This window comes from Eumetopias jubatus, unplaced genomic scaffold (assembly GCF_037043125.1).
Source record: "Eumetopias jubatus isolate StellerSeaLion01/CBP00866 unplaced genomic scaffold, mEumJub1_p1.0 scaffold_3, whole genome shotgun sequence".
In the NCBI taxonomy this organism is placed as follows: Eukaryota; Metazoa; Chordata; class Mammalia; order Carnivora; family Otariidae; genus Eumetopias; species Eumetopias jubatus.
Window position 1 is genome coordinate 133,185,930 of NW_028274809.1, and position 26,667 is coordinate 133,212,596.

The 26,667-nt window shown below is 48.0% G+C and overlaps 1 protein-coding gene across 1 annotated transcript; it reads left to right on the forward strand.

The window, feature by feature from the left end:
* The first annotated feature begins 6,465 nt into the window (after positions 1-6,465).
* On the forward strand, positions 6,466-18,235 carry TMEM272 (transmembrane protein 272). Its single transcript, XM_028104809.1, has 4 exons — positions 6,466-6,542; positions 8,161-8,354; positions 11,447-11,529; positions 17,897-18,235. The coding sequence occupies exons 1-4, from the start codon at positions 6,466-6,468 to the stop codon at positions 18,233-18,235; spliced, it is 693 nt and encodes a 230-aa protein (XP_027960610.1).
* The last annotated feature ends 8,432 nt before the right edge of the window (positions 18,236-26,667 follow it).

Genomic DNA, 26,667 nt, shown 5'->3' on the forward strand with positions numbered 1-26,667 from the left:
ATTGTTGTTCTATGTTCTCCTGAAATTAACTGCCACCCCACCTCTCCACACACATCCCTACCCATTCTTGGAACGAGAGCCCCGACAGTGAGACCAAGTTAGCCAGAGAGGAAGTATTACTCTCAGGGTTCCCCAGAAAAAGGGATGTTTCTGGGTTATACCAGAAGTCCCCTGGTCTAGGCCATCAGCTCAAGTGCCCTTGAAAGGTGATGGAAAACCTTTGACTGGCCCTCCCCTATCTGGGGTCTCCTTGATCCCTGAGCTTGATCCCTGTTATTTGTTCTGTGGACAAGTCTGTCTTCAGCTTGGACCATGGAGGGCCTCCTATGTGCTCCCCCTGCCCCCTGCCTGGTCCCCTCAGCACACCCTCCACACATGGCCAGGGAGGTCTCTCCCTGCTGGTGACTCCCCATTCCTGCAAAACATCAGATCACTCGAAAGACACTTTGTAAGCTGAGCCCTGCTCACCTCTTGTGTCATCTCTTCCTTTTTGACTTCTCACGCTGGAAAATGTAGCCGGACAAAAACATCTCAGCTTCTCTGAAAACACTAGGCTCCCTTTGTCCCCTGGGCCTCCCAAAAGGGCACTTCTCCACTCTGAGCTCTCCTACCTCCCACTTGCCCTCGTAAAGATTGGATTAGGCAAAAATCTTCCATGGATGCTAAATCTAAGAGGAAATGTTGATGATCAACCAGCATGATGTTTGCATTGTCTTAGAATCTTTCCATAGGCTCCTTACTGGTTGGAAGGGAGAAAAAAATAGTAATTATGCAGTGGGAAAATTGGGGAAAACTTTGAGGTTCAAAATTAACATCACCAATGAGGGACAGGTGCCCATCACCTACACAGCAACCTGGCCAAGAACGTACAACTTTAATCTAAACACAAAGGAGCATCACAAATCCAAAGTGAGGAATGTTCTATTCAAAGACAGTGGAAAGTACTGTTGTCTTAGTCTGTTTGGGCTGCCATAGCAACTTACCCTAGACCGGGCGGCTTATAAACAACAAACATTTATTTCTCAAAGTTCTGGAGGTGGGAGGTCCAAGGTCGGGGTGCCAGCATGGGCCAGTTCTGATGAGAGCTCTTTTTCAGTGTCAGACTGCTGACTTTTCATTGTATCTTCACATGGTGGGGAGCAGAGAGGAAGCAAGCTCTCTTGTGTTTCTTGTAAGAGCACTAATCTCTTTCATGGGGGCTCCATCCTCATGGCCTCATCTGATCTGAATTACCTCCCAAAGCCCCACCTCACCCTGGGGGTACAGTGTCAACATGAATTTAGGGAGGACACATTCAGTCCATACAACTATATTCTTCTAAAATGTCAACATCACAGTAAATAAAGAACGGCTTTGGACATGTTCCAGATTCAAGGGGGCCACGGAGATAAAATAACAAAATGCAGTATCTGACCTTTGGATCCAAGGACTTTATTAGGTCAATAAAATTGGAATATGGATGGTAGGCTTAAGCGTTGTATCAACGTGAATTTAAGAAGTTGCCACCTTCTGTGCTTAGCGTGGAGCCTGCTTAAGATTCTCTCTCCCCCTCTGCCCCTCTGCCCTCCCCCGCCACACTCTCTTAAAAAAAAAAAAAAAAAGAGAAGTTGCCAACTGTACTGAGGTTATATAGGAGACTATCCCTCTCCTTAGGAAATATACAATGGGATTATTTCCAACTAAAAAGTTCGAAAAGTTAAAACAAGAAGCATGCAGACAAAAAAACCGAGTGATAGGTACCTGAATGTTTTTTCTATAATTCTCTACTTTTGTGAATGTTTAAGAATCTCATAATTAGGGGCACCTGGGTGGCTCAGTCAGTTAAGCATCCAACTCTTGATCTCAGCTCAGGTCTTGATCTCGGGGTCGTGAGTTCAAGCCCTGTGTCGGGCTCCATGCTGGATGCAGGGTCTACTTAACAAAAAAAAAAAAAAAAAAAGAGAGAGAGAGAGGGGGAATTTCACAATTAACATTCCTCTTGGAATTTAGACTGGAAAAAAGCCTCCCTGGTCTTATCCCAAATTTCTTAAAATGTTGCCTTAGATGCATATACACCAGAGTGTTTTCCTTTCAAATGACTTTTAAATTTTCTTCTTCTTTCTGCATTTTCCACATTTCCTATTAAGTAGTATGTACTTATGCAATTAGATAGAAAAGTTGTATTTTTAAAACAGTCTTCAGATATCCCCTTAGGTTAATTTGCAGCTGGTCCCTATCCACATGTAAAGTTAGCCAAATGGTGGTGGGGAAGGGGAGAGGAGAGGGGCTTGGGGCCGCACTGGAGTGACCCATCCATCTGTCTGTCCATCAAAAGAGCAGGGCAGTCTCTGTCATGCATCAGACCCTACCAAGCCATCCGGCAGAACTTTCCAGAGCTGCCCTGGACCACTACCCAGCCCTGACCATCATCCTCCCATCTTATATATTCTTTTCTGTCAAGTTCACTCTGTTGCGGTACATTTGCTTCCTTGTGCCCTGACGCTGGCCTGGAGGATGAATTTAATAACTGGGAAGCAATGAAATCTTGATGAATGCATGTGCAGTGTGTGTGGCCTCCAGCCATCATGGGATAACTCAATTAAATGCGACGAGCGTGGTGAACCCAGGTCATTGACACCTATCAGGGCATCCTGGGAAGTGCTCTTGAGCTCCACAAGGAGACAGCAGCTGGAAAGGGGGCAACAAAGCACAGACTCAGGAGGGACGCCAGGAGAGAGGCCTTCCAGCCTGCGACTGGACCCAAAGAACTGTGCCCCTGGGTGTTTGCAGCCCCCCAGCGAGGTGGAGAGAGGCTCACAATACTCCGCACACTGAACGTAGAGTGGCAATTTTATTCTACAGTTCTGCTGTGAGCAGTAGTACATGTTGTGTTGTGTTGTTATTTTTTAATTTACTTTTAAAACTTGAAAACGTCTCTCCTTCTAGATAAAATTAGTCTGACTTCAGCTTCCTACTTGCCAGACTAGCGAGAAAATCCATCTTGGGCACTTCAGCCACATAGGAGTTCAGGTTGTAGGAGCTGAGGCTGGGGAGAGGGGGTGTCACTCTTTTGGGGTTTGGGGCAGAGAAGGCTTCCACTCTCCAGGGAAGGCTATGATGAGTCTATTTCAGACCCTTTGTGCAACTTTTAAAAGGCGCCCTCCTAGTAAGGGTAGCTTTAAGGACATACAGCTTAGGAGCAGATGGTGCTTTTCTTGGAAAAAAGGGCATCCCCTTCTTCCAGGCAGGGGGAGCCTCACCCAGGTCCCCTGTTTCCTGCGCCAACTGCCCAGCAGTATGCTGTCCCTGCCATGTGGCCAGTGCTGGTGCCAGGCTTGGGCTGTTTGGGTCTTTACAAGCTTGGAGGCCTGGTGCCCCCTTCTAGATGCTTCTTGTAGTAATTCCCACTGGATGCTGCCAGGCAAAGGGCCACCAACCACAGGTGCCATCAAAGAACTCCATTCCTCAGGGGCTTAAGAGGCTGCTCTCTCCCAGCTCCATGGCTCCCCCCGCATCTGGGCTCTTTCCTCCATCCCTTTCCTTTGGGACAGTCCCACAGAACTGCTCTCACACTCGAAGAAAGCACAACGTGCCACCCTTGGAGGATCAGCAAAGGAGATTCTAACATCTGCCCACCCAATACGTCTTCCTAACTCACCCCATTACCTGAACAGCTGGAAGCCTTGAAACGTTGGACCGTCAAGAATGTGGGCAGTGGGGCTGGTTTCAGAACGTCCTGGGGCTCTGGACTCACGGATGCCTACAAGATGGCCTGACACATTACAGGCAGTGAATTCTGAACAAGACACGTGTCCTTTCCCAGAAGTTCCTCCTCTTTCCGTCCCTCGCATCTCTGTCAACACCACCATCGTCCTTGTCACCCAAGCATAGCACTGGGGTCATGTCCCTGCTCCTTCCTCTTCTGCATCACCACACCCAACTGGTACTCAAGGCCCTGCCCTGCCTGTACCCTCGATTGCTCACCAGGCTCCATCATGGGTCAGCCTTCTCGTTGGTCCCCCTGCCCTGTCACCATGCCATGGCCCCATCCTTCTTCCAGGAGTTTGACTTTGATTATGTCACCCCCATCTCCAAATCCCGCAATGCCCTTTATCTTCCTAATAAAATTCAAAAACGCTCTATTCTCAAGATCTCTTCCCAATCTCATCTGCATTTGTCTATTACGAATGACCTATGCTCAGCTACACTCCCCAAAACCACTGTGAACTTTTCTTACTTGAATCTTTTGTCTCCTCTAGGAATTTCCCTTCCACTGAAAAGCCATCTCTCCACAACTCAGCCTTTCAAAACCCTATCCACCCATGAACACCAAGGCTATATCACCTCCTCCTGGAAGTGTTCCTTGATTGCCCTGGGACTCCCTTCCTCTGGGCTTCTTACTGCTTCGTGCACCGCTGCCGGCCCCTTTCACCCACTGATATGTACTGCTCCTTGGCTATGCCTCCCGTCTGTCTCCCTTATGAGGTTGTGAGGTCTGAGCCGGTGTGGCTCATCATGCCCATTTTGCATCTCCCTAAACCTTTGTCAAATACAGGAATACATGGGTGAATGTCTGTGATGAAGCGGGGTAGGCACCGAGCAAGTGCCACCCCCTGCAAGCTGCTTTGGCCTTGACCTCTGGGGTCGAGTGGGTGGCTATGAAACAAGCCAGGTGAGAGGATGCTGCAGGTGCTGATACAGGAGGGCAAGAGAAACAGGTGGGAAACACAAGGCAGAGATGGAATCACTGGCTGTATCAGGAGGGGACGGGAGTGGCATAGGGGATGGGGTTTGGTGCCTTTAAGGATACAGGCGAGTGGGGAGGGCAGTTGGGAAAGAAGGGGCGTCTACTTTGAGGTTATCCTCCTGCGCCCTTTGCCACCTGCCTGCTGGGCGTTCGGTAGTCAGGGGAACCTTGAAAGGTGGTGTTGCAGAGAAAAACGACCGGGTTTTAGTCTTGGCTGCCACATTAAACTATTTCACCTTAAGCAAGAGCAGGGGATACACTTGCTATTCATAGGAACAGGTTCTGGAGATCCTCGAGAACAGACTAAGCTAAGAGTTGCCCACCTTTCCTGTCAAGATTACCCCTTTTAAAAAAGCTTTGAATACTTCTGGCTGCCCACTTCGACCCACAGCGAGGTGCTCCCATGTCTCCGATCAGCCATGGTGGGAGCGGCAGAGTTAAACCTACTTGAAGGTGTGAGCAAGGATGCTGAGCTGACTAATCCGGACACCGTCTTCCTCCTCGCCCTCTCGCTAAGACAGGACTCAGTTTATCTGTGCTCTTGGCATAAAGAATGGTTTGGCTCCAACCCTCTGGTTCTAATATCCTCCCACACTGCTCTAACTCTGAATTATTTGCCCCTTTGAGACTCTCAGTTGATTTAGCTCTGTCACCGAGCTCTTTCAGACTGACCCGATAGAGACTCATTTTGTCAGAAACCAGAGGGCAGCACTCTGAGCCACCTCAGAATCCATGCTCAATAAGCTCAAAAGCATAGCAGTGTTTATTAGCGGTGGTCACTGCTGTCAAACCACTGCCCTGGCCTGAGCAAGGTCCTGAGGCAACTCAGCCTCTGTTGCAGAGAGCTCGGGTGACCCATCAGTGTGGAACCAGCTCTCCCAGGGGGCAGGTGGACCAGGGGGGAGGCTCAGCTTTCTGATCCCTGACTGGGGCTGCGCTGGTCCTTATTAGGACCAAGTGGTCAAGAAGCCCCGGTGTTGTTAACCGCTGATGACTTCCATCCCAGTGAAACCCTGCAGCCGCAGCACCTCGCGCTGCCCGGAACAAGCAGACTCTAAGGAAGGCCTGGCTGAAACCTCTCTGGCCCAGCTTATGAAAAAGATGGCATGCGGACGGCCTACTTCACCATCCCCCGGGGCAGTGGCTTTCAGACACAGATTCCCGGATCCTGTTTTGGAGAGATGCCGATTTTGTAGCTAGCGTGGCCACGGAACCCGAGAATGATGTCTCGGAGGTGGGGAGAGCAGGTTTGAGCCTTAGGCCCAGACAGGGGTACTGCAGAGAGGGGGCCTCTTGTGAGCTGGGGGCGCAGTCTGATGTCAGCTCCACAAAAGGAGCTCGGGTTTGGGACTGTCCCTGCTCAACTCATTCAAAGTCCCTGCGAACCACAGGGCCTCCCTCACTGCTGTTCTTCCAGTTCCCCATTTGGTCTCTAGGTGGGGTCTGGAATCAAAGGGAAGTCACACATCTTGAATAATAATAGTGGTGATAATGACAGTGGCTAACACGAGCCCTGTTTATCATGCAGCAGACCTTGTGTTTCTTGCCTTACGTGGGTTATGACACTCGATCATTTTAACAGATCTGTTAGGAAAGTTCTAGAATAATGCCTAGAATGATGATCAGCGTTATAGCTAATTCAGAGAAGCGTGATTTGAAGGGAGGAGTGAACACTGGGGCCGATCACTCTGCGTGCGTGTCCTCCTCGACATCTCCTGGAGGTGAAGGTCAAGGTTGGCATGAAGGGCAACTTAAGGGGGCCTGCTGAAGGGGAGGGGCAGTACCCTGCCGTGTCCATCCTGCTCTGCTCTGACAAGTAGGAGCAGAGCTTGTGGTTTGGTGTCGTGAATGTGAGGCTCTCGGCCACAGACACGCGCAGCCTCAGATCTTTTCTCCTCCAGAGACTACTGGGATTCACAAATAAATCTGAGATCTTTGATGATCCAAAACTGGAATGGGCCTTGTAGATGAAACTAATTACAGAGGATTCAGTGTAAGTAATGGAAAACCCAACTCAAGCTGGCTTAATTAATAAAGAGGATTTATTGGTTCATATCAACGGAAATAGTTTAGCTTCATGGGTGTGTAATTCAGTGGGTTACAAATGCCACTGAGGACCTAGTTTCTTCTTGCCTCTCCTTTTTGCCTTCCATGTGTCATTCTCAGGCTGACTCGCCTTCATGGTGGCAAGATGGCAGCCAGCAGTCCCTAGAGCATGGTGCTTGCACACCAGTGGCCAGGGAGGGAGAGAAGCCTTGCTCTTGCAAGTTTTACCCGAACAGTGAGAAAGCTTATTTCCTTTTTTCTCTACTTAAGTATGCTTGGCCCAAGATGAGTCATAAGCTTATTCACCAAATGATAACATATCCAATGAATACTACTCGGCCGATTAATTTAGAGCTAAACCTCATGCCCTTCTCCAAAGCCCAGGGTGGAGTCAGCTTATGCCAGAGCACATTAACTGCATAGGAGACTGGGAAGGTGGGCAGGTGGGGAGACGAGAGCAAAAATTGGGGTGATTACCCAGAGAAGAAGGAGTGAAAGCTGAGGAAGCTACCATGATATGCGCTCCAAGATCCTGTCTCTGTTCTCAGCGCTGGCATCAGAACCTACCAGGATACATAAATGTGTGATGTTATCAAAACTTTAACATCGAGAACTGGGGCGGGGGGGAACAAGCTACCCAAAAGGCATTCAAATTCATAATTAAGAAAAAAAATGCTGGCCAAGCCAAACCTGCATGTGCAGGCCATTTAACAGATGGGGAGACCAAGAAACAAGGGGAAATAATTGCCTAATCATAGTAGTGCCATACACTGAGCTGGGGTGTGCATCTGCTAATGCATTGTACAGAAGAAGAACGTGACACCCCAGGAGGTCATCTAATTTGCCCAGAGCCACACAGCTAATGAGTGACAGTCCTAGGGCTATGCAACTCCCGTGCCACTCTCCTCTCCCAATGCCAGAGGGGTGAAATGGGGGCAGGAGCAGGAAGAAAAACCCCAAGCAAGCAGCAAAGAGCGCTCTTCCACTGTGTGTCAGTAAGAAGTTGTAGGAGACCATCTCCGAGCATATTCTGTGGGAGATGGAGCCAAAGAAACAGAAAGGGAAAAAGACTTCGTGAAGCAAATTCTGTAAGTGATAAATCAAGTTGTCAGTGAATCTTGGGCAGGGGAGGGGGAGAACCATCTGCAGTAGGGAGAGCCTCCCAGGAAGGGCAGGGTGGATCCTGCCTGGCTGGGCGAATGCTGGTGGCTTCCGGCATCCTGGCGGGCAGAGCTGCAGTTCATAAACTCCTTTTCTAGAAGCTGTCAGATTTGGGAGAGGTGGTGCAGGAAATGTGGGTCTTTGACCTGGCAGCACGCTCCTCGGCGACATTCAGCCCTCCCAGAGAGGCAAGTCTGGGCTTGCACCCGGCCCTCCCTACCGTGCAGTGGGGCAGGAACCTCCTGCCATCTGCCGACTTGCCAGAAGGTCGGGCCTCACGGAGGCAGCAGGAGACGGCACTGCGAAGGAAGCGAAAGGGTCTGCGTGTTTCTAAGCCGGTGTTTGCTCCTTCTCCTGGCAGCCTGCTTCATTTTCGTGCTCTCGGCCCTCCAGGCACCGCCACTCTCCGTGGCCTTCCCAGGTGAGCCGGCTGCTGAGCTGCTGGACCCCACAGGTCAGCCGCAGCCGGCCTCGGGACCACGGCGCTGCATCCTGAAGCATAAAACGTGTGCTAGGAAGAGCTGGCTGGACTGAGGAGGATTTCCAAACGCATATTAATCATAACAGAATGACTTGGTTGAACGTTTTAAAAAGACTGACTCCTGGGTCTTGCCCTGGGACATATTGATGCAATATGTCCGGGGTGGGGACACATAGCTGCTTTTAAAAATCTGTGGCTAGATGATGTGGGCCAGGTTGGGGGCCAGTGGGCTGGAGGTTTCCCAAGGCCCCCTCCCAGCTCCTGGGTTCCCATGTGGAAGCCTGTCGTGAGCAGTGTGAGAAGTGCTACGGTAATGTGTTGGTGCTCTGTACATTTCTTTTGCTGAATGCATGAATAAATACTTCCATAAGTCACATATATTAAATAACCTCAGTAATCTGAAAGTATGAAGTGTCAAGGGAGTAGGAAGCTCCCTGAGTAGCTAAAAATCGTTGTCATGTGTCAGTCACTGAAATTAAAGTCAGGCCCTGGAATGTCGCGAATGGGGGCCCCTGGGTTCTGTACACAGAACTTAGCTAAACCCATTTCAGTAGAGACCTAGCAAGACTGGTGTTCTAGTCTCCAAGTTCACAGCCCACTGGAGTAGAAATTCAAAGGGCATGGGAGTTGTTGAATAAGACCCCAGTACCCTAATTGCTTAATGGGTTTGGGGTTTCCCTTTGAGGTGATGAAAATATTTTGGAACTACATAGAGGTGGCAGTTATACAACTTTGTGAATACACTCAGTGCCCCTGAATACTTCACTTTAAAATGGTTAACTTTATTTTATGTGACTTTCACTCAGGAAAAAAAAAGGCAGCTAAATACTAAAAAACAAAAAACTAATACAAAATAGGACTTTTAGATTTGTAATAAGCAAAAGCTGACAGCTTGATGGGAAATAAAAGAACAAAATAAAACTCTAAAGTTTGCCCAGAACTAAAGTAGCTAAGAAGTCTAGGGCCGTTTAGTAGAAGGGCAGATAATTCAACCACTTCAGTAGGCCCTGAAGCTGTCATTATTATAGGGAGTTCAAAAAAAACCATGTATTATACGGCTCTGCTCGACCCTGCTTAGGAAGTCAGGAGTATCCTTTAAAAAAAAGTCCTGTGCAAAATCTATCAAGTGAAAGATAGATTTTTATTGAGGGGGGGAGGGAGAAGCTTTTGGAGCCTGTCATCTAGTTATCTGGAAAATGACTTTAACTGGAATAGTTCATTCACTAATAAGGCTGCTTAAATGAAGCAAGAACCTACAAGGCCCGTTCCCATAGACATTACACTAAAATCCCTACACTCACTGCAGGAAGAGAGTATTGAGGAATCACTGCTCCATGGTTATGAGTTTCTGTTTGGGGCGTTGAAAACGTTCTAGAACTAGATAGTGCTGACCAATGCACAAGATTGGGAATATAATTAGTGCCCCTGGATCATACATGTAAAAATGGTTACAATGGCAAAATATTGTTATATTTATTATATCACAATAAAACATGTAAAAACATAATTTTAAAAACCCCATAATATGAGCCTGCCCAAAAAGCCTAAAGAAGGTCATTGTGATCCTGCCAATCAGATAGAAAGCAAATCTAGAGGTAAGGTAGGTACTAAGCAATACGTGAAGAACACAAGGGGAAAGACGATTTATTAAATTTATTAGGATCCTCTGAAGCCATCTGTGCGCTGTTTGACCCTCCTGTGAGGAGCATCTGCTTTTATTCATTAGGAATGAGCAGATATAGAAGTCATTACTCAATGTTCATCTCGCAGCTGGGTTTTGAATTGAAAGGCAGTTCATATCCAACAACGTTGGCATCCAGCATTTAAAGGTCTTTGTGTGAAAAGGTTGCATCGAGACTTGGAAAGTATTTCCATCTAGTAATGGCTTCAGTGGAACATCAGAGATATCTAGGAAGGCAAGCCTCCCCAGGTTGATGATTGGAGCAACGTACGTATTTGGTTTTACTCTGGGGCCCTTAATTTGTGGGTCTCTGCCTACCCAGGAATTTTTATTAATTTCAGTGGAATATGGTGTTGCCGTGGGGAAATGGCTTATTTCCTCTAAGTGACAAGGCATTCATGGGAAATAAAAATCAAATCAGAGCTAAAGCTTTAAATGTCATTTTAACAGAACCCTTCGATTTTACAGTGAGCATCCCCTTTCTGGGGCTCTGTTGACAGATGTATATCGGTCAGGGTAACTTGACCGCACTGCGGTAATAAATTAGCCCCAGAATCTCAGTGGCTCAGCCCTATAAAGGTTTATTTCCCGCTCATGAAAATTCCACTGTGGGTCAGGAGCCTCTCCAGGGTTCCAGAGGACTCCGCAGGGTAATGTGATGACTTCCCACTCCAAATTACTTTAGTCTTGAGCACTGACCATTCCAACCCACGGATTCCAGGAGGTCAAAGCAGGGGAAGAAAACCAAGGGTCACATGTCAGTTTTTAAAGGCTTTGGCCCCAAAGTATCCCACGGGGCATTGGTCAGAAGTAGTCACACAGCACTGGGCTACCCACAAGGGGGCTGGGAAATGTCAGGGACGCTCGCGGAGCCGTCAATGTCTCCTCACAGCCGAGATGTGTGCTGGAACCCATCCAAAGCCCGGTCATTTAAGCCAGATTGGTCACGGAGGGCAACAGGCAGTTTTTTTCATATATTTTAAATAATATATCGTACCACCATTGGTTGATAATAGGCCTAGAAGACAGAGGCCTGAGAAAAGTAGAGAAAGCATTACTAGTGGGATTAAAATTACCATTAAGAAAGGGTACAGCCAGTTAATAGCCAGACGAAGTGATGTCTGATCCCTGCTCTGCCTGATGTCTGGTGGACAGCCATTCATTCCCCTGAGCATCCTAATGATCAGGTGGCCAGTGAGACCGGGCGCACTCCACAAGCAGGGAATCGATCAGGTTACAGTTTATGTGAGGAGCATCTGGGCTTCTGCAGAAATCTCATGAATCTTCCCAATTGGCATTGTGCTCTTGAATGCATTTCTCTTAATCCTCGTTTGTCCTCTCCCCTTTGTAGGAATGAAGTTTTTGGAGGACTGCCCCACACACCTCCTCATTCATCTCTGTTTGCTAGTAGCTGGGATCATTGGAGCCTTAAAGGTGAAGTATATATATCCGTTGTTTGTAGTTCTTACAGAAATGTAACTTACGGGCACCGTGGTATGCATCCTTTAATTGTTTGCTGCTCACAGAGGAGCCAGAACACTCCCCCCCCCCCCGCAACCTGCCCCCAAAGCCCAGGGTTGTGGAAACAACAGAGCAAGGTGGGTCCTGGAGTCTGTTTGCAGAGACATGGATTTTTCCAGATGAGGAGCGTTCACCCAGAGCTGGGCATCTTAGCAATCGCTTTCCTCCTGCTGCCCTGAGTTCAGTGTGCTGAGCGGCTTTGGTCCGACAGCAGTTGACAAAGAGGAGTCACGGACTGCCAATTAATTTTACCTTTGAATCCAGCCAGTCTAATCTTGGCCTTTCTCTGTGCTTCTTTTTAAAAAGTTTCCTGTGAAGGGCAGTGGAGTTTGCAGCTAGTTCAAATGTATTTAATTTGAGCAGCTCTTATTTCTGTTTTTCTCCTCATTCTTAGTTGATTAGCACCGAATCCGTTAGCTGCAGTCATCAATCAAACATTAAACTTGGATGTTCAGGGGTAGGAGTGCTTCTCTGTGATTCTCAGCTTATGTCAGTGTAGGGAGCCGATTTGCTCATGGGTTGTATTGACATCTGTTTTCACAGGAAAAGTGACAGAAGGAAAAATATGGAGGGGCCTGCGTAGTCTGCAGTTAGTTTCCAAACCCCTGGCCCACAGAAATGTCCCACCTGCCCAAAGCACCTCAGGCCTAAGGTATGTTAGGTCTGCCTCCATTTATCAGCGACCCTTCCCAACGGTCCACGCCCCGCTCAGAGCTTCCTGTATCCAAAGCTAGAACACACAAGCATCCATTTTTCCAACATGGTTTCATAAAAATGAAGCGCAAGACGGGGCACCTGATGGCTCCGTTGGTTAAGCGGCTGCCTTCAGCTCAGGTCATGATCCTGGAGCCCCGGGATCGAGTCCCGCATCAGACCCCCTACTCAGCGGGGAGCCTGCTTCTCCCTCTGACCCTCCCCCTCTCATGTTCTCTCGCTCTGTCTCATTCTTTCTCTCTCAAATAAATGAATAAAATCTTTTTAAAAAATGAAGCACAAGAGAAAACAATCAAGAGTACCATGTATAAAATTTCATTGGGACCCACTGTCGGATTTCTTTGCCGGCTTCCTTCTGGAGCTTGGGGCCTTCAGGAGATGCTGGCTGGTGGCATTGGTCAGGGTACTGATAGGACATCAAAGGAATGTCTTCAAGATTGCCGCTCTCATTTGCAGCCAGAAGTCACTGGCTCAGATCATGGGAAACGTGTCTGATTTGGGGCAAGTGCTCGGAGCCTTTTGTGCCCGAGTTACTTCACTAGTAAATGCCCGCAGGTCCCGAAAGCAGTCTGGGGGGTCAATGTTCTGGAATGTGCAGTAACACGTGGTTCCCCCCCCCCGTAACAACATCCCTACGGGATCTGCCTGGGACTCTGTTTAGCTCCAGGGAAACCCAGAGGCTCTCTGCTCAGTGGGGCTGCCTATCCCCTGTGGCCCCGTGGTGTTAGGGCAAAGCTCTGATGGATTGAGCACCATAGAGATGTACCAAACAAGGGCAAAGTTTTCAGCAATTACCTCCGCTCAGCCCTCTCTCACTTGACTAGCTCATCATCAGGCTGTGAACTGGAACTTTCCTGTGGAGATGTTACCGTCCATGGGGCCTGTTCCTCTCTTAACAACGGCAAACTTTTCCTTTATGAAATCCAGCCCAGAACCCAAAGGTAATTTATTTTAATGAACAAACTAGGGCCCTAATAAACAGCATTGATTTTTTTCCCCCTGGCAATCTAAATCTGCTTGAAGTCAAATTAAATTTTTGTGCGCATCATGGCGAGGTACTACACAGTGAGTCCATAACCGTTAGCCCAACAGCAGGCAGATTTATAGAATCCCCAGACAGAGAAGTTTGAGGGTGAGCCAGTGCTTTGTATTTAACCCTCTCGGGACACTGCATCACGATGCCCAGTGTCCTCTCTGAAATGCATCAGATCCGCCACAGTGTTACATTTTATTGAAGAGAAAGCTGAGTGGACCTTTCCCAGAGTCACCAAAAAGAACTGAGAGTCACAACCCCCTGGAAAGATCAGAAAGTGAATTTAGTAGGTTGTAACCGTTAAAAAAAAAAAAACCAAAAAACAGAATAGAAACTCTCAGAGCACCCAGTAAGTACTGTGTGGCACACATGTACACATGTGTGTTTGGGTACGTTGGCCACATAGTTTATCATCCAACCTGGGGCGCTTTTTCGAGTACAAGCTCTAATAACAGTCCTAAGCTCTAATAACAGTCAGGAAAACAGCACAAACCATGACTGCTCTGAGCCAGCAAAGGACATACAGTCCCCCAACTACTAGGTTGTGATGTAAAATGTATTTGTTACTGAGGGTCACGATAAAAAGAAAGGTTCAGAAACACTGATTTATGGCCATTTCCCTACCTAACCCTCCACTTCATCTTCCAATAGTCCACTGCTCAGTAAGAATTTCTAGCACCCGGTGAGCCCTTACCATGTACCACGTGCAGTGTTAAGGGCTCTGCCCTTAGTCCTTACAAGACCTTTTGGAGGCAGGTACTTGTATCAGAAAGGATTTTTGAATACAAGGAATAAGAACTGCCCACAAAGCAGTCCAAGGAGGGTAGCCAGATCCATGGGCCTTGGGCCTCTTGCTGCTCCCTCCCCCTAGCATGCTGAGAGTGTGGGGGAGGTGCCTCTAGGGAGCGCAGATGCTGGGATTTTCTCTCCTGTACACCTGTGATGGGTGAGGGACACCCACGGGATCGGGCCCTGCTAGGAAGGAAAATGGGCGCTGAGTAACTGAAAGCCGGACTGTACCATCAGCTCCAGCTTACAGATGAGGAGACTGAGGCTTACAGGTTGCTTCTCTTGAGTTTATGGCAGAGCAGGTGTGCCATCCACTCCTGCCCGAACTCACAGTTCCCCTCAGCGGCCCTTCTCCATCAAACTGTTTCTCTCCTGTTCCCCAAACCCATCACCCTTCACCCTCACCACACCACTTCTGCTCCAAGGAGGTCCCTCCCACATTTCCCTGCCCACAGGGGTCCAGAGCAGACTTCCTTCTTCCAGGAAGTCCTCCTTGGGTGAGCCGGCTCTGTGCAGGTGGCTCTCTGGACCTCTCTGAGCCTTCACTCTCCTTTTCTTATGGAAATAATCTGCCTCCCAACCAGGCTCTAAGTCATACTTCTAGAAAACCTGGGCAGGGTTGGACCAAACGGGAGCACTTTCCCAGCAAAGAGCCCCTCCTACTGAACATTCTCTGATTTAGACATCTGGGGAATGTGGTGTAGACAATAGCCACAAGTGTGGACCGACACCCATCTCATCCTTTTTACCCACTGTGGACCTGGCTTGAAGGGAAGAAATGACTTACCTTCTCTGCTCCTTGGTGCCCTCATCCATGGAGCAGAGACGATAATAAGCAGCTCCATGGTTGGTGTGAGCATTAACTGAGATCATACAGGCCAAGCAGCAGACCAACAACTTTACTTAGGCTGTGCTGTCTTTTCATAAGTAATAACTCTTCATGGTAGAAAATAAGAGAATAGGAGAAGCACAAAGAAGAAAATCAAAATCACCTGTAAATTCCACCACCCGGAGAAAATCACTGCTGATATTTTGGCCCGATGGCTCCAGCTGCAGTGCCCCCAGGTACCCATTTATTTAATGCAGTTCGCCTCAGTTCTCTGGGAGCGTTAATCGAGAAGGTGCACGTTGGGCACTCACTCCTGCACGGGGACCTCCCTCTGTACAAGGCCCATTGCCAGAGACACTGTCACCATTGCACACAGAGCCCCCAGGTAAGTCTGTCTCACCTGTCACTCTTCACCCCCAGGCTCTGATCCCACCATCCTGCAGGTCCCCACCACTTACATTTGCATCTGGAATTTTAAATGTGACCCGTCCAAATCTGAAATCATTATCCACCTAAAGGCACAGCTTTGGGCTCCTCTGTCCTCTGTCTCTCTTGATATGATCACCCACTCCACTGCCCTGGCATGGAACCTTGTTTGCTCCATCTCTTGGCTCTGTGCTGCCCCCTCGCCAATCTGCCACACTGTCGGTTATTGGAGGATTTTTTCTGAAGCCCAGTTCTCCATGGGTTAGGGGTGCCATGAGGTTGGCCTTAGAAGAGGCGGGGAGCCTGGGACTCTGGAAAAGAATGGATGAGCAGCACAGGTCTACAGAAGACATCATAGATCAAGTTGCTAGACACAGGGAAGATAGGGAACCAGGCTTCCTTAGCAAAGATGACTTGTGGTCTTCTGTGGGTGCATCTTTAGAGGAAGCATCTGGAAACGAAACACGTGAGTGCCGTCAGAGCTGGGTGGGATGGTGGTCCTTTGTGAAATAAAATGCAAGCAGCATTTCAAAGGGGAGCCAGGAACTACCCACTAGGGGCGAGATAGTCTTTGTCCCTCTACGAGGAATTAGCAAGGCTAATGCTCAAAGGTCAAGGGTGTGTGCTCTTGACTGGATGGATTTGTAAGGACAGGAGGGACACACTCATGCTCCATGGCCCTGCCTGGAATTGCAGATCCCTGGAGATGGTGAGTGGTGGAAGTACCCAACACAAGTAATTATCTGTTTATGAGCCTCTTGCTGAAGAACTGGGGCTCCAGGAAAATAAGGACTAAAATTGACCTTTGGAGGCATGGAGGCGTGGTCCCATGGCATCTGGAACTGACCAGGCCTGCCAAGTGGCCTGGAGGTAGCAGGCAAGTCTGCTGGGGGCTCCTCATAGGGCAGAGGGTCCAGCATCAGGACCAGGCATCCATGTTACAAAGTCATGTGTGGTGGAAGTGTGCTAATGATAAGGAAAATCTGTGTCCTAAGATGGCCGACTGAGCCAACGAGAGAGTCCCAGTCCTTGCCCCAGGGCTCTTCCGGGTTCTTCTCCCTTCCCCGCTTCACACACGCGCCAAAAGTGCGAAGTGTGCAGAAGTAGAAGTGTATAAATTGCCCCCTTTGTTTGTGCTCAGGGCTCAGATCTTTGGAGATCGCTCTCCTCTGAGCCCACCGGCGTTAAATAAACCTCCTATCCTCCAAGATCTCCGGGTGCTGCTTGGTTCTTCTGTCGGGCGATCTAGTCCAGGTTCCGTAACACTAGGATGGGAGAAGGGAAAGTCTGTCCACAGACACAATGAATTGAGGGTGAGGACAGTGATGGACAGACACAATGAACTGGGGGTGAGAAGACCGTGGGACCCCAGAGCAGAGCGAAGGGCAGCCCTGAGGCACGAGCCATGGGTTGTGACTGAGGAAAGTTGTGAGCAAGAGGGAAGGTACACCAACATGGCTGGACCCTGCCCTTCGTTCCAGTGTGGAAGGAATTACTGGAGGTACACCCAGCATGGCAGCTTTCCTTGGCCAGGTGAGGAGCAAGGAGCCTCCTGGGTTTCTAGCTTGGGCAGTGTCACCAAATGAGGGGAATATGGCAAGTAACAAATCCTGTTGTTAACATACTGAGCTGAGGGCCTGAGGATACTCAGTGGAGCTTCACATGCGTCTGAAGTCTGGGGGAAAGTTCTGGAAGGGAGCTGCAGACTTGGGTTCCATCAGCCTATATGCAGGTGAAGTCGGGGCCTGGGACACATTTGAGGGTCACCAAAGAGGGAAGCTACTGGAAGACGCAGAGACGCAGAGTGGCTTGGGGGAAGGATGCCAGCATTGGTTGAAGACAGAGCTGGTGATCTACTCTAGCTCTTCCACTTTTCATGCACGTGACCTTGGCCAAGATCCTTAAACTTCCTGGTCTTTAACTTCTTTGTTTCTAAAGTGAGAACAGTAATGTGCGTTCCATAGGGTTGTTTTAAATAAGACAACATGCCTAAAAGCACTTAGCGTCTGCATTACTGAGCTCAGGCTGCCGGGACAAGATGCCACAGACCCAGTGGCTTAAACAACAGGTGGGGAGGAGGGCGCTTCCAGCTGATGACCCCAGGCAGGTTTGTGGCCATGGGAGGAGGGGGAGAAGCAGGTCACTGGAGCCAGGAAGGCCAAGGATGACCTCAAGGCTGATGAAGCAAACCAGAGCAACAGCAAAACTCTGGGTGCAGAGATGAATTTCAGTCGACGAATCCCTTCTCCAAAGCCAGCTCACACATCTCAAAGGCAAATGCTACCAGGGATGCTGACTCAGGATTGATGCCTTCATTCTTGCCAGTTCTCATTCTTCAAAAGTAAATTTCACTCCTTGGCGGCATTTCGAACTCCAGTGTGCACACTTTTCATAATAAATAAATCTCTCTGTTTCTCCCCTACCTTCTCCCCCACCCCCCTACTTTGCTGCTCTGCCCTCTGACCCCTTCACTTCCTACCACAACCCAGGGGTCTCTCCTGCTGTACGACTCCACCAGGATGAGGCAGCTTCTGTCCAAGGCCATGGTGATCGACAATGACAACGATGATGAATATCCCTGGAGGCAGAATGCACACAAGTATTATAGACCCCTCAGCCTCAGCCTCTTCCTCTGCCTCTGTTTCATTCTGGGAAACCACTGGGTCTTTTCCGTTTACCTGCCTGATTTTATTCCCCCTTTCCAGCAGCCTCAGGATTACTGGGACAAAACCCTGTACCTCTTTGCAGTAGGGGTCCTCGTGCTCAGCCACACCGTGCTGGGCCTACTGGTCCTATGCAGCGGTTGTGTCTACGTGTGGTCCAGGTGAAGATTTGTTGTCGATGAAGACTGAGAACCACCCACTCTGGCACACACATGCACACATACACACTCACACACATTCACACACTCACACACACACACATGCCCATGCATGCACATGGGTGTATATACAAATACACACACAGACACACTCACACATGCATGCACAGTTGCAAGGGAAGGGCATGCTGGAAAGGTAATAAATCTTTCCCTACAGGCATTTAACAAACCACCAAGATGCGCTGCATATTCTAGAAGACTAAAGAAACTCTTGCCTCCCTGGGCCTGGGGAAAACACCGTGGCTCTTTTCAGAGTGGGACTTTTGTACTCCTAAGTTCGCGGGGGGATTTTTTTATTTGAGGGGATGAAAGTAAGGTGAGGCCAAGAATGGGACACTTTTGAATCCCACGCAGTTCCAGGGACTGTCACAAGTTCGAGGTTTGTTGCTGTTACTGTTGCTACTGCTGTGTTGTCATTCAGCCACCAGCAACCTGAGGTTATAGAAAGGTATGTCTTTCAAACAAGACCATCTTAGCTTCACTTTGGTGGCTTTGTTATGAAAAGGAGAAAGGTGCTTTTGTTTAATGACCCCAGGTGTCTTTTGGGAAAGGTAAGGAGCTCTCTTTCCCAACCCCTAATCAGATGGGTTTGATCTGACAGGTAAGGGCATCCCAAGGACAGCTATCAAGGCTGCCAAGGTCAAGGGAGTCGGTCCCCCTCAGGGCTCTGGTCTGGCGGGTGGGCCAGGCATCACAGAAAGCAGCACGTCCTCACCACGTGCCTTGGATGGCGCTACCGCGAATTCTTGGCTTGGCCTGCATCCGCTTCTCTCCCTCGTTGTCTGTGCACATCTCTGTGAGTTGATCGCATAAATCAGCTTTGTGTAGGCTTTGGCCAGGCTGCATGTGGTATGGTTAATGTAGGTGTTTGTTTGGTCTCTGAGTTTAAATACTCTACAGAAGCAAATCTACTTAGCGTCAGGTTAGGGTTGGGAAGCCTTTGGCAAATCTATTTGTCTGGCAGTTCAGGATGACACCAAAGAGCAAACACTGACATCCCCTCTTGCTGCTGTTGTTATGAGTGAAGTTCCTGGGAGCTGTGGTGCCATGTTGGTGTGTGGAGCGGAGCGTTGAGGCTTTAGAGTTTTATTTTTTTTTTTAAGATTGATTGATTGATTGATTGATTGATTTATGAGAGAGCATGAGTGGGGAGAGGGGTAGAGGGAGAAGCAGACTCCCCGCTGGGCAGGGACCCCAATGCAGGACTCGATCCCAGGACCCTGGGATCATGACCTGAGCTGAAGGCAGACGCTTAACCAACTGAGCCACCCAGGTGCCCTGCTTTAGAGTTTTAGATGAAGACTCTGTCATGTGTGTTTCTAGAGCCAGTGCCCGCCCCGGGGGGCAGGGGAGAGGGGCACTTTCACAATTGTGCTTCTGTCTCAACTCTATGCACAGCCTCTGTTTACGTGGTGCTAAACTACTTGCTTGCTTTTGAGGGGGAATGCTTTATACTCAACTCCTCAGTGGCCATCAACATTGGCTCCCTCCTTTCAAATGGCTCATCGAAAGGCTCAGTCCTCTCCATGCTTTCAGAGAAAAGGACCTGTGAGTCCTGTGGAGAGTTCACATTGAAGTCGGGCATCTGTCATCTGCTGTCACTTTTGGTCCCCATTCCTCCTAGGTAGGGAAGAAGGTGCTGGGTGCGCCCTCTGCTGGGCAAAGGGTGGAAAGCCCTTATTTTGCCCCTGCCCCTCAGGGACTGCTCAGGTTTTCATTTTCACCTGAGCCATGGAAGATCAGAGGGAGTACTACTTGAAGTTCCTGCCCTCCTCTGTGATGCCCCAAGTCATTCTCATTGTGCCCCCTGTCACTCTCTCCATGCTGGGAGCTCAGAGACTGGAGCAGGCAAGGTGTTCCATGGGCAGCCCCTTCCACCCTGCTTTCCCTAGGTGATGACTCATCAGTCACTCCCAGTCACTTAGCTACTGTTTGGACACAGATGAACACAGCTGAAAGCCAACAAAACCCGTGTGTAAGCTCAGTCCAGGCCACACATCAACCAGCACGTCACTTAACATCTCTGACACTAACTCCTGAGCAGGACTTGAAAAGAGTGTCCAGGCTCCCATCTAAAAAATAAGCCAAGCCTATACAGTTAGGGCAAAGCCAGGCCCTGTGATTTATGGAGGAGAATGGCCTGGCAGCCCTCTGCAGAAGCATGTTTCCTCGGTGCACAGGGACCACACCACCGAGGATGGCAGACAGCTTTGTTCTCTCCTGCTAGCCCCCATCACGGATGTACATTGTGTTGGGAATGACCCTGAGGCTCTACCGAGACTGAGCAAGAAAGCGTGTTGGGACTGAGGAACCATGCCCATCTGGGGCATGGGAGGGGAGAGGCACCAGCCATGCCACGAGTGGCAACTCCACAATCCTATTGGGGATCACCCTGGCATTCTGGGGACCGAGCAAATGGAGGTTCTCCTGCTCACATCTCAGCACTGTCCTCACCCCCACAGTGGTGCTAAAACCCTTTATGGTGCCCTAGTGAGTGACTTACAGGAGGAGTCTGGCCACAGAGAGACTGTGACAAGGGGAGGATGCCCAAGGGAACATATCACTGAATCCTCTTCATCTGTCGACACTGAGGACCTGAGCCCATGCCCCCCACATTCCTCCCACACATGCTTCTAAGACTGTGTTGCTGGGGCCTGGGTAAAGGTGGAAAGAGCTTATGAAAAAAGAAATCCCTCAAAAAATCATAAAACTGGCTGTTAGCAGCCCACAAGATATTGGCTGGTGTTTGGGTACACCAGTAGCCAGGTCTCAGATGTTGGAGATGCCCGGTCTCTGATAGGCATGACTGTCCCTGGAGTGTTGCCGAAATCTCTGTCTTGGTATACATGATGACTTACCAAATATGCTTGTGAAAGTGGCAAAATATCCCCTTTGCCAGAAGGATTTATTTCCTGCCTTCATTCCTTTCTCTATTTATATCTTGTTTCACAACAAATTTGGAGGGTTTTTTTAATGCTGTATTGAAGACAATAAAATTAAAGAAAAATATAGAGTAAAAAAATAGAACTATAGGAAAAACTAAGATGGTTAGAAAGCAGGAGTTCTCAACCTCTTTTTCCCCCTACACTGACACACTCGATTCTCATCCCAGAGGGAGTAATGAAGTAGGGTGATCATTCTCATATGTACCCCACCCCCCTTTGCAAAGGAGAAGAGTGGTCATAGGTCCTCAATAATTACTAAAACCTGGACTAAATTTTCATCTATGAACTGCACATTTTCTATGGAGGAAAAAAATATGCCCCCTCTGGAGAAACATGAGTTAAGTCTGCAAGCCCATATTGCTGTGCATCCATTCATAGAGGGAACATGGAGGAATTCAGTGGGTGACATCTTCAGCATGCTATACAAATGCCCCTGCCGTCTATGAATTATAATTTATTAGAGCTTCCTTCAATGATGGTGAGGTGGTTATGACAAGGCACATTTCAGAAAAGAAGTTCTGGGCCAAGGCAAATGGTCCATGACTACGGTTCTCTGAAGGTCTGGCTTAACCCAGAGAGGACCTTCAGATTGTCTAGGAAGTGATCAGTTGCATGTCCTTTATGTATTCCCTGTTAGGATCATTTCCTTCATCTAGGCTTTTTGATAGAACATGAGCATGGGACATTCAGAGTCATAATCCAGAGCCCTGATTATGACTTAACATTGATGTTAAGTGGACTGCATATACCTGCAGAATGAAAGCACCCCGCCAAGAGTGACCCAAAAAAGTCAGCCATTCCTCCTTTGCAGGAATGGTATTCTGGAGAAATTAACATGATAACATCTGAACTTTCCAGATGTTTTGAAAAGTCAAAGACCAGATCTATACGACTAGAAGGGATAATTGATTATTCTGAGAAAAGACTGCAGCAAATATGAACTATACATTGAAGTCATTTAATTTTCTTTGCTACCTTGGGCATCATGGTAAAAACCACATTGTCCCTATTCTTTGCCTGAATCTATGGAAATGGTAGTTGAAAGCGGTAAAAATGGAACCATTTCACTGGGGTCAACCACACCCATGGTTCACAAACCTCAGTGAACCATCAGAACTACCCAAGGATTTGTTTAAAATGCAGAACCATGGTCCCCAGAGATTCTGATTCTGTGGGTCAGAGAGCCACACATGTGCCCTCGGGCCACGCAGGAGTCATAGGCTGACCCAGAACTGTTCCATCTTGGTCGTCACCATGAGGGCAGTATGGTGCCACTTCTAGTATTTCATGTTATTTCCATCTGTTTTAGCATGAGAACAGGCAAAGCGGTCAATAACTTTCATTTTTGTATAAATGAATTTTGTGCTTCATTTCGTTGTGGGCATCTTTCATTGTTGATGAAATAAACTTGGAACAATTGTTCCTCAGTGCTTTCCCTGAACACCCTGGGGGAGATAATCCTCACGGCCTGGGGACGCTTCTCTTGTTCTTCCTTCCAGTGAGATGTCCATGGGTACAGATTGTACACAGAAGCCGACACCCATTAGGGACCTGTTCGAGGCAAATTATGCTCCATAAAACTCCTCATCTTTAGGTGGGCAAATGAGTTCATAGTGGATTCTAAAAAAATGAATTAATAAAAAATCCTTACTGATTCTAGTGGTAATTTCTCTTTTGATGGGTGTGGAGCTAAGAAGAAAGCAAATCTCTCTTTTATAGAGATGGAATTGCAATAGTTCCCTTTGCAGGTCAGCTGGTATGATAGCAGCCGACCTACATTGGCTATCGTCAGAGACAACCTTTTGCTATTCCTCGCAGAACTGAAATAGGAGGTGGGTGTTTCTCAAATGCGTCTTCTATTGTTTTCTCTAGAACACTTTCTTTGCTAGATCTGTTAGCTTTTAAAGTGTAAAACTTTCTTATTGCATTGTGTGGAAGCACAATTCCAAAGGCAAGGAGAAGGCAGCTTGTACTTTCTGCAGAGCGGGCGTGGCATATTCAGGCTTTGCACATATGGCAGGGTCTAATAAGGCCCCCAAAGTCTCGTGACTCAAAATGTCTCTCTGTTCTGCCTTCTGTTCACCGCATTGGTGAGAGAGGGGTCCCTCGCCCTAAATAGTAGGAGATGGCTGAACACCCCACAGTTGACCGTGGGCAGATGTGAATAATGGGAGTTTATTAGCCACATGTGCTTGGGCCCCATGGAGGTTGCACACAGGAACAGAGCGACCAACCAGGGCACGCAGGGGCCATGCTCTGTAGTAATGAGAGGCTCGGGTAACATCTGGTTCTGGTGGGCGGATGTGATGGGCTTGTTTGAACCATGTCTGGGGTGCGGCCAGTTGCATAGGGGAACTAGCAGGTGGGAGACTTTCCTGTTGGGTGGGGGGCATCTCTGGTCAGAGCAGGGAACTCGTTGTTAGTCCTCTGAGCCTCGATGAGGCTCAAAGATGTCAAGGCAGCTCATGAAATCTGGCGCCTTCCAATACACCTTCCAAGATCAAGCTCTACCTTTATTTGCCTATATTCCCTGGGTTACTTAGTCCTGGATTCAAACCTGGATTTGAAGTTTCTCAGCCAGAAGGGAGATACAGTCAACGATGAGATACACATTGTCCCTGAAGTTAAAAAAAAAAGCCCCTCCACACCATCAGTACCTAGGTTAGAACACTCACTTCCCAAACAACTCTGCTCCTGGTCGGTAGCTCCGAGCTCCTCCAGCCTTCTGATGATTTTCCCTGCCATTGCAAAAATCTTGCAGTCTGATGGGATTTGTCCAAACCAATTTTTTTACTCTATTTCTTCATTTGAATATTTCTGCTTTAAAATGTCTGTAGCCTGTGCTTTTCAATAGCCAGGGGGAAAAAAAGGCATTTTGCAATTTATGGTTTATAAGTTTGTTTATAAAGAAGCCAGTGTCCGTTCAGCCCCCAGTAAACTGGGAACGTGGGTGTAGCCCAGACCCCGCTGGGACGGCCTGTGCCGGCCGGGTGGGCCCACCCCAGCCTACTCTGGTGTTGTGGCTGATGGCTCACACCTGCAGCCTTTCCTGGAGACCCGTCCTTGGTTAGTGGAGCCAGCTTGCCAGGACATGCACCAGAGTGACCCCCTCCCCACCCCCCAACATCCATAGTTACTCATAGCTTAGGATGAGTTGGGGAAGAGGGAGTAGAAGCTCAACCCTCTTGCTTCAGGGCAGGTTAAGCTCTGTGGTGTCACTGAGAGTCCGGCGCTTTCTGCGGGATCAGGCCAGACTTCATGAGAAGCCACATCCTTCCCCAACTTCTTCCTTTTCCCGGTCCTTCTTCCCTCACTCGCATTCTAGTCTCTCCCAAGACCACTCCGTCAGTCCGTCACTTTCCACAAAGCTCCACCTGGGGCTCTAGTCTCCAGGGAACCTGACCTAGAACAGGGCTATTCCTCCACAGCTGGAGACAGGAGAGAAATCAATAGTATAAAGCCCTTTTATTTTCCCAAAATGACTGTTTTACAACTTTTTGTAATTACTATAAAAGTGATACATGCTTATGGATAAGCATTCAGGTAGAGGCAGAGGATATAAAGTAAAATGTAAAAGATTTCACACCCTACCACAACTCCCAGTCCCAGTTCCCCGAAAGGTGACCAGCGCTCATTTTTTAATATCCTTTCCGAACATGGCTGTATATTTAACCATAAGTTATATCAAATTAGCCATATTATTCTGCAACCTGCTTTTTTCCACTTGCTATATCATGAACTTTCCATTATGGATGCAGAGATCTGCCTTCAAAAATGCCCCATATTCGTAGGATTCATTTAAATAGGCACATTCTCTGTTACTGGCATGTTTTCTCCATGAATCAAAATGGAAAGACCAGTAATCTGACATTTTATTTTGCCAAATGAACAACTGAGAACTCAGTTGGGGAAAACAGTTGTCATTTCCCACCTTGTGTGTCTGGTGAAATGAGCCCAACTCAACCAAAACACTTGATGAAATTAGTTGCCGAGCCTTTTGGATTAAGGCCATGTGACTCACCTGAGGGAAACTCAGTGGTCCTCAACAATGGATTAAAGCCAGTGAGAGAAAAGAAGTGGAGTCGGTTCTAAATTATGCACATCCACAAACCTCATACCTAAGGAGCAAACTGTAATTTCAATATTGCATATGTGGGGCTATGTGGATAATTAAGGTATATTAAGCAAAGAAGATGGGAGCACAGCAGATAGCACAGAAATTATTAGAAGCATTTTAAGATACAGAACAAAAAATAATAATGCAACACAATGAGATGCCATCTCACACCCATTTGAATGGCCATTCTACAACCGTAACAACAAGAGAAACCAGAAAATAAACAAGTGTCAGTAAGGATGGGAAGAAATTGGAACCCTCGTGCAACGTTGATGGGAATGTAAAATGGTGCTGCTCTTACAGAAAACCTTATGAAGTTTCCTCAAAAAATTAAAAATAGAATTGCCATGGGATCCAGCAACTCCACTTCTGGTTATACACCCAAAAGAACTGAAAGCAGGATCTTGAAAAGATATTTGTACACCAGTGTCCACCAGCATTATTCATAATAGCTAAGAGATGGAAGCAAGGCAAATGTCCATCAACAGATAAGTGGATAAGCAAAATGTGCTGTATTTACTATGGAATATTATTCAACCTTAAGAAGGAAGAAAATTCTGGGGCGCCTGGGTGGCTCATTCAGTTAAGCATCTGCCTTCGGCTCAGGTCATGATCCTGGAGTCCCTGGGTCAAGCCCCACATCAGGCTCCCTGCTCAGTGGGGAGTCTGCTTCTGCCTCCCCTCCCCACCCCTGTTCCTGCTCTCTTACTCACTCTCTCTCAAATAAATAAATCTTAAAAAAAAAAGGAAGAAAATTCTGACACACAGTACAACATGGATAAAGCTTGAAGACATTACGCTAAGTGCACGTAATCAGTCATAAAAGGACAAATACTGTATGATTCTACCAATATGAGGTACCTAGGATAGTCAAAGTCACAGGGACAGAAAGTGGAGGGATGGTTGCCAGGGGCTGGGGGGCGGGGAGGAGAGTTAGTGTTTAATGGGGTACCGAGTTTCAGCTTTATAAGATGACAAAGTTCTGGAGATGGATGGTGGTGATGGTATAATGTGAATGTACTTAAAACCACTGAACTGTGCATTTAAAAATGGTTAAGATGATGAATTTTATAGTATGTATATTTTGCCACAATAAAAAAATAAGACATAAATGAAACTGTATTCCTCAGTCCCTCCAGGATGATCGAATGGCCCAGGACCAAACAGCGGACAAGGGCAGGGTCGTTGCATGTGTAGGTAAGGGACGCATGCTCACAGGCTCAAAACCCAATCTCACTCTCAGTTACTGTGGGTCTTAGTGCCCACCCCCCACACACTCCCCCTTGAGTCTCTGAGTGCCTCTGGCTTGGCGGGGAG